This window comes from Lucilia cuprina, chromosome 4 (assembly GCF_022045245.1).
Source record: "Lucilia cuprina isolate Lc7/37 chromosome 4, ASM2204524v1, whole genome shotgun sequence".
Taxonomy (NCBI): domain Eukaryota; kingdom Metazoa; phylum Arthropoda; class Insecta; order Diptera; family Calliphoridae; genus Lucilia; species Lucilia cuprina.
Genome location: NC_060952.1, coordinates 31,869,491 through 31,885,967, shown reverse-complemented (window position 1 = coordinate 31,885,967; position 16,477 = coordinate 31,869,491). Strand labels below are relative to the sequence as shown.

At 30.2% G+C, this 16,477-nt stretch overlaps 1 protein-coding gene across 2 annotated transcripts; it reads right to left on the bottom strand.

Annotated features, from left to right (window-relative positions):
* Positions 1-303: 303 nt before the first annotated feature.
* LOC111683470 (serine/threonine-protein kinase greatwall) lies at positions 304-14,786 on the bottom strand. Of its 2 annotated transcripts, XM_023445542.2 has the most exons (11): positions 14,213-14,779; positions 11,580-12,066; positions 11,342-11,500; positions 11,125-11,276; positions 10,878-11,051; positions 10,661-10,792; positions 8,912-9,075; positions 1,637-1,732; positions 959-1,543; positions 757-881; positions 304-692 (listed from the first exon to the last, which is right to left on the bottom strand). In XM_023445542.2, the coding sequence occupies exons 1-11, from the start codon at positions 14,438-14,440 to the stop codon at positions 427-429; spliced, it is 2,568 nt and encodes an 855-aa protein (XP_023301310.2). In that variant the 5' UTR covers positions 14,441-14,779; the 3' UTR covers positions 304-426. The 2 variants fall into 2 exon arrangements, with proteins under 2 accessions (XP_023301310.2, XP_046803982.1); XM_046948026.1 differs by lacking the exon at positions 1,637-1,732 and having other exon boundaries at positions 14,213-14,786.
* Positions 14,787-16,477: the final 1,691 nt, after the last annotated feature.

Sequence of the window (16,477 nt, the reverse complement as noted above, 5' to 3'; positions counted from 1 at the left end):
TGTATTGGTGTATAAATTTCAATTAAATTAAAAGTAATAAACATTTATTATAATCATAAGAGAGAATGAATTAACTAAATGAATATAAAAAAAAATGAAATGAAAAACTTACAAATAACATAAAAACAATAAAATAAAAAGAAAACAAAATAAAATATTGTAATTTAATTTAAATTTGGAAAGGAAATTTTTTTTGAAAAATATTCTTGTGTTTTGTTAAGTTCAATAGGATGCAGCCTGGCTCCGGTTAAACGGTTGGTTAGTTTAAACAAATAACAAAATACAATATATTTTTTTTAATAATAATAAAAATAATAAAAAACATCTATTATATAATTCTACTTATCACAATGCATAGTTTTTAGCACATTTGCTAATGAGAAAAAATTAGAGCGAGTGAATATAATTATAATTGTGTTGTTACTTTTAGTCTTCAAGAGCAAAATTTGATAATTTTAAATGTTGCATATTATTGCGCGCCTCAAAGTATGCAGTGTCTGTAGGATTTTCAGGATTTGGCACAAATGGTGGTTCTTCCGTTTCTAAGTGTTCCCAGTCAATGCATTCAAAGAATGGCATTTGTTGTACCTCTTTAGCGGCCGGTCTTTCGCTGGGATCCATTGTAAGTAACAGTTCGACTGCTTCGACGGCATCTGGTGATAAAGCTTCATCCCCTTCTGGCCATTCAATATCTATGTTAAGAGTTAATTTAATAAATTTTTATTTAGGGAGTTTTTTTTCTTTTCCTATACTTACTTTTGTTAAGAATGTTGTCAAATACTTTTTGGGGCGTTTCATCATTAAATGGTGGTATACCCGTTAAAAATTCATAAAAACATACACCCAATGCCCACCAATCTACAGCAGGACCATGACCTTGTCTAAACAATCAATCGGCATAAAAATTATATTTTAAATTCTTTTTATAAAAATATCAAAAGATTAAACTAAAACTTACTTTAACAATAACTCTGGAGCTAAATAATCTGGAGTTCCTAAAATACGTTCACTCGACTGACGACCACCTCTTCTCACCGATTTCGGTGTACGAAATGGTGTATTAATATTTTTCGGTGTTTTTGGCGCCGAATTAGTATTTAAATTAATGGGTGACATGGTGGGATCATCATGAGCCATTTTTAAATATTGCACACCTGATGTTTTATCTGCTGCCTGTTCACGTTTCTTAGTCTCGATGGAAAGTGGTAATGCAAAACGTGTCGCCTTTAATTTGCCCAAAAGACCACCATCACGTCTGGGCAATTTTTGTGAAGAGACCGGTGTTGAAAAGACCACATTAGCCACATTTTCATTAATCAATTGTGGCATTTCATCATCGGAAAGAGAACGTACTTTCAATACACCTCTTATGGGTGATTTGGCTTTACGTTTTTTCGGTGTGCTCGATCCAATATCCAAAATATCAATTTCTTGTGTTAAACCTGTGCTACCAGAGCCATTACTATAACCATCTGCATCATAAATTGAATTATTTTCCGAACGATTTATTAAATTTATTTTACGTTTCATGCCTCTAAAAGAGCTATATGGTTATTGAAAAAGATGAAAATTAAGAAAAATATATATATTTATTTAACTGAAAAGTTTTTTTAATATTTATGTTAAAATTAAACACCTTTGAAATTCTGGTCGTTTAAAATTCCTTGATATATTGCGAAATGGCGAATGCATACGTATTCCGCTTATTTCGTTTGTGTTGTTTATATTATAGCTGATAGATTGTTTGTTGTTGTTTATAGTTGAAGTGATATGTAGATTTGTTTTTGTAGGTTATTAAAGAAAAGTTAAAAAGTTTTGAAATTTTGTTATTAGTTATAAAGGGAGTAAGTTTTTTCTTCAAATTATATACAAGCAATATTTTAAATGTTATACTTACTTAAAGCTGCATTTTTTTCTTAATAAAAATCACAGTTTATGTTTATTTTTTTAAAGATATAATTCTCAAATCACTAAAATCTATTACTTAAGCTTTGTAGACTTTGTACAAAACTTTTTTTGTTTCAAAATTACATACATAAGTTATTTAATTACTTTTTATCTTAATCAAACACTAAACTTCTTTCAAAGGTATATACACAGAATATTTTTAACGTATAGCTAAACAATCGATTAAAGCTACAACCCACAAAATTTTATAAAAAGCGTAACAACTTTTTTTAGCAACTGCAAACCAATATCTAATTATTTCATTTTAAGGCAATCTATAGCATCATTCCTCTGTCTGTTGAAAGCATGACATGGTCCTAACGGCTACCAATACATATATATGTTTAACTATTTTACGAATATTTTCTATCGATTACTTAGTTTGCTTGGTCAAAAATTGACTAATATCCTTTCAAGTTTTTCCCTAGTCCCAACATGTAGCTCCTCAAATCCTGTTTAAAGTGTCATACCATATGTTTATTATGAATTGAACGCGAAATTATAAATGTAGGGAACCCACAGCCATAGTTAATCCTATTCCCATAAAAACAGGCTTAAAAATATCAGTATTATAGTTTTATGTAAGAATTAAATTCTCTTTACAAATGATCAAGAGGATCAGTCCAAAAAAATGTTCACATAAGATTTGTCACATACGACATCAAATGATGTTGATGTAAAACAAATATTAATGTATAGTCGGGCATTGTCGACCATATGATATCCTATACAAGTCAATATGTTAAAAATGTGGATTATTTTTCAAATAATAAAGCATTTACTATGTTTTTATACCCTCCGCTTCTCACGAAGGCGACCCTACAAAGTATATACATATATTCTGGATCCTTATAAATAGCGGAGTCGATTTAGCCATGTTCTTCTGTCTGTCTGTGTGTATGTTGAAATCAGTTTTCAGAAGACCCCAGATATTCGCGAGGTCCGAATTTTCAATAATTCTACCTGAAATACGATCGAATAGAACGCTATTTAAAATCAGCTCAATCGGCCCATAAATAACGAAAATATGAGTAAAACGAGACACCTCTGAAAATTTCATAAAAAATTTACTTTTTTCGTGCATACTTATACAAAACAATAAACAAACAAAAACAAAACACAGTATCAAACGGTAAATATTTTTTGTTATTGTGATTTCTTGTTTATAAACACAAAGCAAATAATGAACATGACGTTACGTTACGTTGTTATAGGCTAGAAACATGAAATTAAGTATGTAGAGTCCGGATTTGTCCAGAACACATTAAAGGGGACTTTTTGGTACTTTTTCGTTATATGGATTAGTCCAGAACACATTAAAGGGGATATTTTGGTACTTTTTCGTTCTACATAAGGTACTTTTTGAATTTTCTATAATATTGAACCTAGAAATATGAAATTTAGCATGTAGTGCCTTGACTAGGTAAGAACCTATAAAAGGGGACTTTTTGGTACTTTTTCGTTATACAAAATGTATTTTTTTAAATTTTCTATAATATTAAACCTAGGAGCATGAAATTAAGTATGTAGAGCCCGGAATAGGCCAGAACACATAAAAGGGGACTTTTTGGTACTTTTTTGTTCTACAAAAGGTACTTTTTGAATTTTCTATAATATTGAACCTAGAAACATGAAATTAAGTATGTAGCCCATAGATCGTATAAAATGGGCTACAATTGGTATTTTTTGATTTTTTGTAATAATATTCCTAATGATTGTTTTTTAACATATCATGGTAAAGGGTATATAAGATTCGGCACAGCCGAATATAGAACTCTTACTTGTTTATGGAACATTTATTAAATGCTTACAAAATTTCATCAACAAATTTAACAACAGGTAAATTTTTTCACGACAAAAAAGTTAGTGAACGGAAAAAAGTGAAAAGGGAACATTGTTTTTTAACATATCATGGTGAAGGGTATATAAGATTCGGCACAGCCGAATATAGAACTCTTACTTGTTTATGGAACATTTATTAAATGTTTACAAAATTTCATCAACAAATTTAACAACAGGTAAATTTTTTCACGACAAAAAAGTTAGTGAACGAAAAAAAGTGAAAAGGGAACATATTTCACGTGAATTGATGATTGGCGATAGGGTTAATATCTACTTCAAAGTTATTTATGTAGAATTTAGGGCGGTTTTCTTACTACTCAGTTAAACTAGATTTAACTAGCTGTTAGATTAAACTCGGAACAAATTTAGGCGGTCTTTAATTAGGTCTTTAACTTAGATAGTGTTGCCAATTTTTTAGTTAAAAACATAAACAATGAACAGATGTTTGTTTTGCAAATATCATTTTTGTAAAGTGTAAAATTTTAGTAAAAATATAAATAAATGTTTAAAACTGTAATAGTATTGATAAAAGAAATCAGAAAATTACTATTTACTTAAAATATTAAGTTTTTCTTCTTCCGAATTCATTATTATATTGTTTTTGTTGATTGTGTGTTTTCAATTATGACTTTTAACTTTCAAGTCATTTTGTGAAGGGAAGTTTGTATGGTGGTGGCTAGGTTCAAATGAGGCCCGATAATTTCAAAAATCGGTAGTGTCATTTAAGGTTCTATTAAACATAGTTTTGCCAATTTTTGTTGACATAATAGCCCTATTCGGGGGTAAGGTTGTATAGAGGCTAGACGACGCCTATATTTTAGTGTTCGTTCTTAAGCCAAAAACATCAGATGCCAAATTTCATCAAGTTATCTTGTAGCGTGTGCAAAAGCTTTACAAACAGACAAACAAACGGTCAGACGAACATAGCTAAATCGATTTAGAAAGTGACCAAAATTTTAGGGTGTTACAAACATCAGCACAAACGCATAAGGAGTGAGATCGAAAAATTCTTAACACACGTTTTTCATTACATTTTTCAACCAAAGTATTATTTGATTTTTTTTGATCAAGTTGCCTTTGAAAAACATGTCAGTAATTATGTGTAATGTCAATTATATTAATTTTTTTGTTAATCTGATTAAAATGAGTGACCAGAAAAAAGTGCGTACTGAAATTATTAAATATTTTCAACTAAACCCAACTTGGTCTTACAAAAAGTTGGCCAAGCATACAAAGGTCTGCCGTCAAACTGTTTCCAATGTTATTAAACAGTACCGGGAGAACTTGTCAGTTGATAGAAAACCTGGTTCAGGTAGAAGGAATGGTCCACATGATGTTTCTAAAGCCAAAAAATAGGACGCATTTTCAAAAGAGCTCCCAACACATCCGGTAGGAAAGCAGCTCGGTTAGCTCAGTGCTCGGACTATTTGGTACGAAAAGTTAAAGCTAATGCAGGTTTAAAAACATACAAGGCTCAAAAAGTTCCTGACAGGAACGCTGCTAAAAATTTAGAGGCCAAAAATAGAGCACGGAAATTGAAGTCAAGTTTTATAAAAAATATTCTTGCTGAATAATGGATGACGAAACGTATGTTCTGGCAGATTTTTCGCAACTTCCAGGTCAAAAGTTTTATGTTGCTGATGCTCGAGGGAATGTTGAAGAAAAGTTTAGGACCCAAAAGCAGACAAAATTTCCCAGAAAGTTCTTGGTATGGCAAGCAATATGCAGTTGCGGCAAAAGAAGCCAATCATTTGTTACAACGGTCTCTATAAATACCGAAATTTACATCAAGGAATGTTTACAAAAAAGGCTGCTTCCATTCATAAGACTTCATAATGTGTCCACTTATTTTTGGCCTGACTTGGCATCCTGTCACTATGGTAAACAAGCCCTTGAGTGGTACACGAACAATAATGTGGTATTTGTACCAAGAGAGGCAAATCCTCCAAACTGCCCGGAGCTAAGGCCAGTGGAGAGATATTGGGCTCTTGTTAAAAGAGAATTGAAGAGTACAAAAAAGGTGTCCAAAAGTGTGGTAGATTTTAAACGAAGATGGACTACATGTTCGAGCAAAGTGACAGAAAGCACTATAAAAACGTTAATGGAAGGGTTTCCGAAAAGGGTTCACTAGTGATTAAAACTATAAAAATATTTTTTTGTAAATTTTAATAATAATTTGAATCAAATAAAAAAAATAAAGCTGTAAGTTTAGTGGTTTCTTTTTTATAAACATATATGTATGTTAAGAATTTTTCGATCTCACTCCTTAATACCCTCCACACAAATATTTTTATTAAACAAGTAGGAAATTATAGTCGGGCATTGCAGACCATATAATACTCTATACCATGAGTACATTTTTAAAATTTTTATTTTTCATAAAGAAACTTTTATGTTGAATTTTATTTAATTTCAAAGTATTTACGCAATTAATTGATAAAAAAACAACAATTTCTAAATGAAGCTTTATATAGGAGTATAGGTCAAACATGGGCCGATCCTCGGTAAATTTGGGAAAAGGATATATTTTTAAATAACAGTTAGTTTTGTTGTAATTCATTACGATACAAATAGTTACAAGTCAATTTTAGACGTTTAAGACATTTTTTGAAGGGGGGTTTATATGTGGGCTAGGGTCAAATAAGGACCGAGCATTACGAAAATCTGCAGTGTTATTAATACTTATATAAAACTTATTTATGCCAATTTTTAAAGAGATAATAGTATATTTGACGTAATTATGGAATAAAAAAAGCAAATCGAGAGGTACGGTTGTATGGGGGCTATTTGGACCGATTTCAACCATTTTCAATATGTTTCGTTCCTGTGCCACAAAACATGCTTGGTCTAAATTTCATCAAATTATCTTGAAAATGGCGGCCTGTATTTTACGCACAAGTTTTACATGGACAGCCAGCCGGACGGACATGTCTTAATCGACTCAAAAATGATTCTGAATCGATCGGTATACCTCCCCAATATAGTGGTGTAGGGCATAAAAATTACAGATTATTAAAGGGAAAATATGTCAAACAAAACACAGATTACCGTTTTTGTCAAATATGATATCCCCCAATTTTAAATTCATTCCTTGAATAACAATGTTCCAAATGTAATGATAATTTTTCCTTGTACAGTATTGCCGAAATGAAACAGAATGACAAAATTAATTCTAAAGATTTTTACAAAATCTATACCATTTTGTAGGTGTACAAACAGAATTACCCAAATGCTAAATTAATACATGCATCACGGCATAAGGTGAGGTAATCAAACACAAACACATACATACATATATACATACATTAAAGTAAGAGAAGTAACCAAAGTGAGAACGCAGTAAATGAAAAGGGAAGGCAACTAAATCGTAATCTTAGAAAGATATATCAGACCACATAAACATGCACTTTTTTAATATATTACCCTACTACTTAATCTAGCTATGGTCCATTGATATAAAACAATTTACCAATGTTTAGAAAACATCTCATAATGGATAGGATCAACAAGGTACATCATTTCTGGGCGATATGTGGGAGACTATAGACATAAAATGGTGTCTTAGTCCTACTTTGACAAATTGGCTTTATAAAAGTTAATTCAATAATCTAGAGGACTGGTTCGGACACAAAGTGTAATATCAAACTACTAAAGGGTTTTAAGCGTACATGCTGCTTCGGAATAAGTGGTGTCATATGTACTACTTCAACCTAGGCTCTCGAAACGTTGCTGGATATTTTACCCATTGAAACATTTTTCTTTAGGCGAACTGGCCAAAAGTGTTTACTGGACACATTGGAAGGTTATACACAAACATCGGACGTGCCTGATGGCATACCAAGCACAGAATATGTCGGAAACTTTGAAAGGCTGATCCTAGATAAAATTTCTTGGTCAAGCGGAACATTAGGTATCCGTTGTTTCACAGATGGCTCTAAATTAAGGGACAAAGTGTGCGTGGGGTTATATATTGAAGAAACAGAATTAGACCTCCGTTTACATAATCAAAACACAAGTTTTCAGGTATAAGTCCGAGCGATAACGAAATACGTAAATTGGATTAGAATAAATATGACGCAAACAGCCTTAATATATACCTACGGCCATAAGGCTATTAGGGTGTTATAAGATGATAGAATTAAACGTAAGACCGTATTGGCTTTTAAGAAAGGTTCAACTGAATACTCTTCCATCTTCTCAAAATGAGCAAGAGTGATGTTATGTATTCTAAGTGGATACACAAATTTATGAAAAATTGGACTTTCTGATTCTGACGAATGTAGAGCATGTGGAAAGGACAGTGAAATTCAGGTGCACTTTCTTCACCAATGTCAGGAATTCGTCAAAGTTAGATCCAAGTATCTTATAAGAAGATTCTAAAGAATTGCATCTAGGAAACACTTTCTAAACATTGAAAAATAATATATTCTGTGAACAATATTTCATTCATGAAAATGAGCTCACAACTGGCATGATAGTGGCCTAGTTGTATTTATTAGGATTTGTTGTAATATAAATCCTCCTATCAAAATAATCTAACCTTAAGACATATAATCTAACCTTAAGACATATATTTGATTCTTATCCCTATATGAAGTCTCCTTTAGATAAAAAGTTTCTTACCAATAAATAGCATTAACATATAGAGAACTTGTGGTTAAATCCGAAGTAAATCGAAAATGCCAACCAGTGAAATTGTTATATTGAATCAAACAAATTTTAAATATAACTGTTGCAATATTACAAAATTATAATTTATCTTTCAATGTATACTGCATATCCTCCTCAATATTATTTTCTGTTCTCTAGAATAGATTTTAAGCTAATTTGTATATTATTGTTTAAAAATTTTTCTTATACTTTTAGCAAACATGTTATACTGTTAACACTGTTATCAATCTATTTTAAAGTTTAAATTAAAAAGTTTAAATTCATATTTACATTAAATTAAAAAACCATTTTTTAAGACATTTGCACAAAATAGAATACAAAGAAGCATTATTTACAAGAAATAAAAAGAAATCAATCACAATACTAATATGGCCCACAACTCAAATAGATATTTGATAGAAACATGCATAAGAGCAAAACTATATAACAAAACAAAAAAAAATAAACTTACCTTTTTGAATAATCCGAACAACTGTATTCATCTCTAGAATTGCACAAATTTTCGACTTTATCAATAGAAGACGAAGTAGTTTCACTATTTATATTTGAATTAGAACAATCACTTTTACGACTTGAAACACCAGAGTCCTCTTGTCCTTTGGAAGAACGTATGCGCTAATAAAAAAAAAATAAAAACAAATGCACAAAAATTATAAACTAAATTATACAAAAAAAAAAAACATTGTACATTATAGTTAAGTATTAAATTAATTAAGCAATTAGTTATAAGGAGTGAGATCGAAAAATTCTTAACATACATATATGTTTATAAAAAAGAAACCACTAAACTTACAGCTTTATTTTTTTTTTTTTTTATTTGATTCAAATTATTATTACAATTTACAAAAAAAAATATTTTTATAGTTTTAATCACTAGTGATGAAATTTTGAACCCTTTTCGGAAACCCTTCCATTAACGTTTTTATAGTGCTTTCTGTCACTTTGCTCGAACATGTAGTCCATCTCCGTTTAAAAACTACCACACTTTTGGACACCTTTTCTCTTTTAACAAGAGCCCAATATCTCTCCACTGGCCTTAGCTCCGGGCAGTTTGGAGGATTTGCCTCTCTTGGTACAAATACCACATTATTGTTCTTGTACCACTCAAGGGCTTGTTTACCATAGTGACAGGATGCCAAGTCAGGCCAAAAATAAGTGGACACATTATGAAGTCTTATGAATGGAAGCAGCCTTTTTTGTAAACATTCCTTGATGTAAATTTCGGTATTTATAGAGCCCGTTGTAACAAATGATTGGCTTCTTTTGCCGCAACTGCATATTGCTTGCCATACCAAGAACTTTCTGGGAAATTTTGTCTGCTTTTGGGTCCTAAACTTTTCTTCAACATTCCCTCGAGCATCAGCAACATAAAACTTTTGACCTGGAAGTTGCGAAAAATCTGCCAGAACATACGTTTCGTCATCCATTATGCAGCAAGAATATTTTTTTATAAAACTTGACTTCAATTTCCGTGCTCTATTTTTGGCCTCTAAATTTTTAGCAGCGTTCCTGTCAGGAACTTTTTGAGCCTTGTATGTTTTTAAACCTGCATTAGCTTTAACTTTTCGTACCAAATAGTCCGAGCACTGAGCAAACCGAGCTGCTTTCCTACCGGATGTGTTGGGAGCTCTTTTGAAAATGCGTTCTATTTTTTGGCTTTAGAAACATCATGTGGACCATTCCTTCTACCTGAACCAGGTTTTCTATCAACTGACAAGTTCTCCCGGTACGGTTTAATAACATTGGAAACAGTTTGACGGCAGACCTTTGTATGCTTGGCCAACTTTTTGTAAGACCAAGTTGGGTTTAGTTGAAAATATTTAATAATTTCAGTACTCACTTTTTTCTGGTCACTCATTTTAATCAGATTAACAAAAAATTAATATAATTGACATTACACATAATAACTGACATGTTTTTCAAAGGTAACTTGATCAAAAAAAAAATCAAATAATACTTTGGTTGAAAAATGTAATGAAAAATGTGTGTTAAGAATTTTTCGATCTCACTCCTTAGTTTAAACATAAAATTGAAAGTGATCACATTATAAGGCACCCATATTAGTATTAACAAAAAAACATGTATAAGACATTTATGATGGTTAAACACAATGACAAGAAGGACAAGAAGAAACATAATGAAATGGGAAATACTTAAAAACAAGAAAAATATATATATATGAAAAGAAAAACACACACACCTCATCAATGGAACGACGACGCATCATAGAAAATTCAAACGAAGTATCGTCAGCATTTTCCACTTTAACTAAATTCTTATTACAGATGTTTTCTTTATCATAACCCTTAGTATTACTATCATATTTGCAACCCTTTTCAAAACGGAAAATATGTGTTGAGTGTTAAAAAAAAAATATGCAATAAGATATATAATTGTAAAAGAAAATTATAACTTACATTACAAAAACTTTTAGCATCAATGGCTAAATTATTATTTTCAGCAAACTCAACACGTCGCTGAGTTAATATTTTATTATTATTATTATTACATAAAGCTGGATCTAGAGGTGGTGATAGTTTACTTACATCCACAGAGGCACAAGTATGATAGGATGATGAACTATCCATTAACTGTAAAGAAAATTGGGAAAAAAATTAGGGAAACTTGAAGAAAGATATATTTAAAGGTTTTGAAAATATTTACATTATTATTGTTGTTATTACACGTATGAGCTATTGAAACATTTATTTCTTCAGCTGAAAAGAAAGGGGAAACTCCAGATATTTTACTATCATCTGTTTTTTCTGCATCGTTTAGAGAAGTGTCGGCTTCACTATCAGAAGATTCCATTATGTCTGCGTAAAAGAAAGGAAACAAAGATATTAAAATGTTTACAGATTTTTAAATTTTTTCAACTTACTATGTTTGTTAATGGCATTTATAAAATTCGAAGTTCCGGTTCCACATTCTAATTTTCTTTCCGAACCAAATGATAAATGTGATGTCAATGACAATAATTGACCAGGTGTTCGGGCATTTAGATTAGGAGAGCAATTTATGAGATCAGATATTTCCAAGTCTTTAACATTAAAAAAAAAGAAAATAGTATTACTTTTGAAAATCAAAAATAATTATTGCCTCTAACTAGGCCAACTTACCTCTTTCCCCTCTTCTCATTTCGATTTTACTCAAGCCGAAATCAGTTAATTTAACATGACCCGTTGCCGATATCAACATATTATCGGGTTTTATATCACGATGAATAATACCATGTTCATGTAAATATTGCAATGCTAACGCCACTTCAGCCACATAAAAACGTGCTGCTGCTTCATCAAAATAACCATACATGGCTAATAGGGATTTTAAATCACCACCCACCATATATTCCATAACTAAATATACATACGATACTGATTGCAGAGAATAGAAGAGACTAACACAAAATGGACTTCTAGATAGAGCCAATGCATTACGTTCTGTTATCACTTGTGAGACCATATTTTTATTGATCATCTCTGATTTACGCATAACTTTGATGGCGAATAATTTATTGGGATCATTATTTTTATAGCCCAAAAATACTTTACCAAATGCACCACGACTTATGGGTTTAATAATTACAAAATCTTTTATAGTTGGTAGCTGTAAAGAAATTATAAGAGATGACATAAAAATTGTGTAAATAATTTTTTTTTGTAACTGACAGAGAACTATTCGAATTTCTAATAGCTTATATCGTGCTGATCTATAGATGAAATACTTACTGGAGACTAACTAACTCATATTGTCTATTAGGTCTCAATTATTTTGGAATCTATATATATAAAAGTGTAGCGTTACTGACTGACTGATTCATCATCGCACAGCCCAAACTGAACCTAGAATCATGAAATTTTGACAGTAGATGTGTTTTTGGTTATATAGATCCACTAAGGAGGGATTTGCACATTTACGGGTAAAAAGGGGAAAAAACGGGTAAAACAGGTTTTCTTAAATATCTTACATAATATTAATATTACAAGAAAAAATTTAAATGCACCTGTATCTACTCTTAAAATGAGCAGACGGGTGTTTGGTACTTTTTTGAAATTCGTACTTTTAAGGGGTAAAAATTTGTAACAAATGTGATTTTGGTACCTTTTTCAGCCCTTTATAACTTTTAAAGTAATTAACATAATCAAATTTTTCTAAATATTTTGGATACATCTCTCAAAATTATGAGACACCTGTTTCGTACTTTTTTAAAATTCAATCTTTTTTGGGTGTAAAAGGGACAAAACTGTATTTATGGTACTTTTTTTTAGCACATTAAGAAAACTTTTTCGGTTTATTGAATTATTCCTATTAAATTACGTACTAACTCTGTAATATTTATTGTAATAAATTTTTTTTTATTGTAATAAAATTTTTTTTATTGTAATAAAATTTTTGCTATTTCATTGGGTAAAAAAGTACCAAAAAGGGGAAAAACAGTAAATTTAATTTTATTCAAACCAACCAACTTTTATAAAATTTCAAAAAGTAGTTTTTTTACTTACACAAAATAAGCTTTTGGTATATTATTTTGGAATTCGAGTACTAACGCCAATATAGGACCAAATTCGAGTAAATGGTTTGGTACCTTTTTTAAAGCTCAATTTTTCTGGAATAAATTTGAATCGTTTGAGTTTTATCTGTGATATAGGTATATGTAGATTAAAATTCGGAACAATTTGTTAACTTAATTTTCGAAAAAAATATACTTCTAAGCGAAAAGGGGAAACATTGAACTCTTTTTATTAGTACTTTCCACTTAGGTAAACTTTATTCCACTTTTGGTACTTTTTTTCCTTCAAATGATACTCTATGTATGTTCTTTAATATGAACTGAAAACACATGATTATTAAACATACACGGTCCTCATTGAATAAGATCCTTTAAGAGACAACTTTTTAGTACTTTTTATCTCATAAATTGTACTTTTTTAATTTTCTAAAATATTCAACCTAGGAACATTAATTTTAACATACATGGTCTTGACTGAATAATATTCTGGAAGTGGGAACTATTTGGTACTTTTTTATTCTTCAAATGGATTTTTTATAATGGTTAACCGGAACACACGATCCTTATTAAATGATAATTTAATGAAAGAGATCTTTGCACTTTTTCGTTTTTCCGATGAAACTTTTTGATATTTTTACGATATTGTACATAGTTAGGGTAGCGAAGCACCCAGGGTATGCTGGTAACTTTATAAAATTGGCTGATATAAAAAAAGAGGAATATATAACAAATCGTCTGTCCCACTTTTTAAACCAAAGAGTTCAGCTAATGAAGTTTTGGAGAAGCCTTTTTAGCAAATAGCTGCAGTCTTCTCGACTGGACAAATTTACAGATTTCAAACAAAATCCAAAGGAACTTACTTTCAAATTTGGTTGGGAATTATTCACATATGAATATAGTTTTTATTGAATCACAATCTTGGAAAACTACTTAAGCACGTATTTAATTTGTTTTATTATTTGCATTTCATTTATTGGCAACTCTAGAAAAACGGTTTTTTTCTTCATTCTACAAAACAATAACAAATACCTTAGCCGACTAAATATCGCGTGTTTGTGTGAATGTGTATACAACAAAATGGGATTGTAAACAATAACAACAACATAATCTTGCATTAGCATGATTATCATATGAAAAATAACAGGACTTTTTATCAAAGAATATCAAAAAACGACAAAAACTCTAATGAATTTCAACATAAATCGAAATTATTAACAAGCACACTATTATTTTCATACTTACTTTGGTACATGTTGAAGTATTTTCTGGTTTTGTTGTCAAAATATTTATTTTATCCAACAAACGTTCGCCATCAATTAATATCGATGATTTCTTGGGTGTTTTATATTCAATCGGTTGATTATTATGCAACACATCCGAATCATCCTTGTCCAAAGCATCGGTCGTTGTATTATTGCCCACTTTACTGCAATAACTCTCCTCGAGCAATAGTGTCTCACGTTCCTCCATTTAAAACGAAAATAAAACCCGCGACTTTTTTAGTTCAAGAAGAATAAACTCACACACACACACGCTTACTAATTTTATTTCGTTAACAATTGTTTTTTTTCGCGTAAATGTTAAGAATTTTATTTTTTCATATTTCTTAATTATATTATTTCACTAATTTTTTGTATTCAAAGGTATATTTTAAATTTTTATAATTTTTCTGGCAATTAATAAGAAAGTATTGTTGAAAATGCACTTTCACGGCAGACGTTGGAAAATAAATTTGAGTTGTGTACAGGGTTGTATTTGTTTTAGTACTTGTTTATGTTTTTAGTACATAGCGAACAGAGTTGTAATTTATAACAACTGTGTGTTTGTGTGTAATGTTTAAACTAAAGACAGAGTTGTTTTTGAGCAAATAGGCAGACCAGATTTTTATTTGAAATATTAGAAATATTAAAGCCACAAAAAAGTTGAATTAAATATTAACATTACTTAATCTTACTTAATCGACTCAGAAAATGATTTCAAGCCGATTGGTATACTTTAAGGTGGATATAGGACGAATATTTTTGTATGTTACAAACATCAGCACAAACCCAATATACCCTCCCCACTAAAGTGGTGTAGGGTATAAATAGTTAAGAACAAATAATTCTTCATTGCCTATATTTAATTCAATATTTTTTTTGTCATAGCTTTCATATAAACTTTAATTCCGTAAATGCCGGTCGATACTAGAAAACTTTTTTTGGGAAACTTTTGATTTTTCGGTCCATTATTTACTTCTTATTTAAGCCTTCAATAAATAAAAAAGAACTTTATTTATATAATATTCGACTTGTTTCTTACTTGTTTTTGACTGATTTGTGGCCTATTGGACTAACAAACATACAGACCGTTATAGAATTGTTAAGGACTTGTATGTTTTGTATAAATATAAATCATTCTACGATATTTTTCCGAATGGGTCCATTATGTACTTCTTATTTAAGCAATGGTATTTATGATTTCAAATAGACAAATATAGTTGTTGTTGTTGTAGCAGCGATACGTGTAAAGTCGGTGTGACTGGGTTGACAATCCTTGGTCGTTGTTTGTTGAACTCCGAGTCGTTCCGGTGCGATGAACCGATTGTCGTGGGAACGGACAAATATAGTACTCTTACTTACTTACAGACAGACCGTCATAGAATTGTTAAGGACTTGTATGTTTTGTATAAAATTCTACGATATTTTTCCGAATCGGTCCATTATGTACTTCTTATTTAAGCAATCAAAATATATATATAAAATCTTTTTTCCTACCAATATTCGACTAGTTTATAGGTAAATGGTATTTATGATTTCAATACCATTTACCATAATAGAATTGAATGTGTTGAACTACAGTGAATCAACTAAGTTTTTTGCCTACCTTTTTTTAAAAGAATTTAGTTTTCTGTTCATAAATAAAATTGAAAAAAAAACATGTAAAAAGTAAATTTATGTTTTCAATTAAAAATGGAGATTGTGTAAAATGGGAAAACCAAGAAAAAAATATTAAAATACAAATTTTGGTGCATTTGTTGTTGCATTTTATTATTTTTCATTAGAATTTGCATGTCAATAAAGTATTTTGAGAATTCCGGTTAATTTCATTGGGTTTTTTAAATTATTTTTTAATTATTTTTGGAATTTATTGTTTTATTGTTTAAAGAAAGAGTGTTAAGTATTTTTCAATAGCAATTTGCAAAAATGAGATGTTATTTGCCTTAAAATATTTAAAGGATAATAATGAGGCAATTTTGATATAAAAAATTAGTTTAGATTTCTAGAAGAGGTGTAAATCAAAAAATATAATTATGAAATGTTTAATCAATAACATTAAAAAATACAAAATAGAGTAATAGATGAAATGATCCAAAGAATTATTAGAAAAAACGCACTGAGTGCTCTTTCAAAATCTTTAACTGCCAAAGGGAGGCGAGTTGTATCCAAGGAAAACTATTGGACTCCTGATTTATCTTTTTCAAAATCTATATACAAACTAGGAGGAACACTATGTTTTAATTTAGAA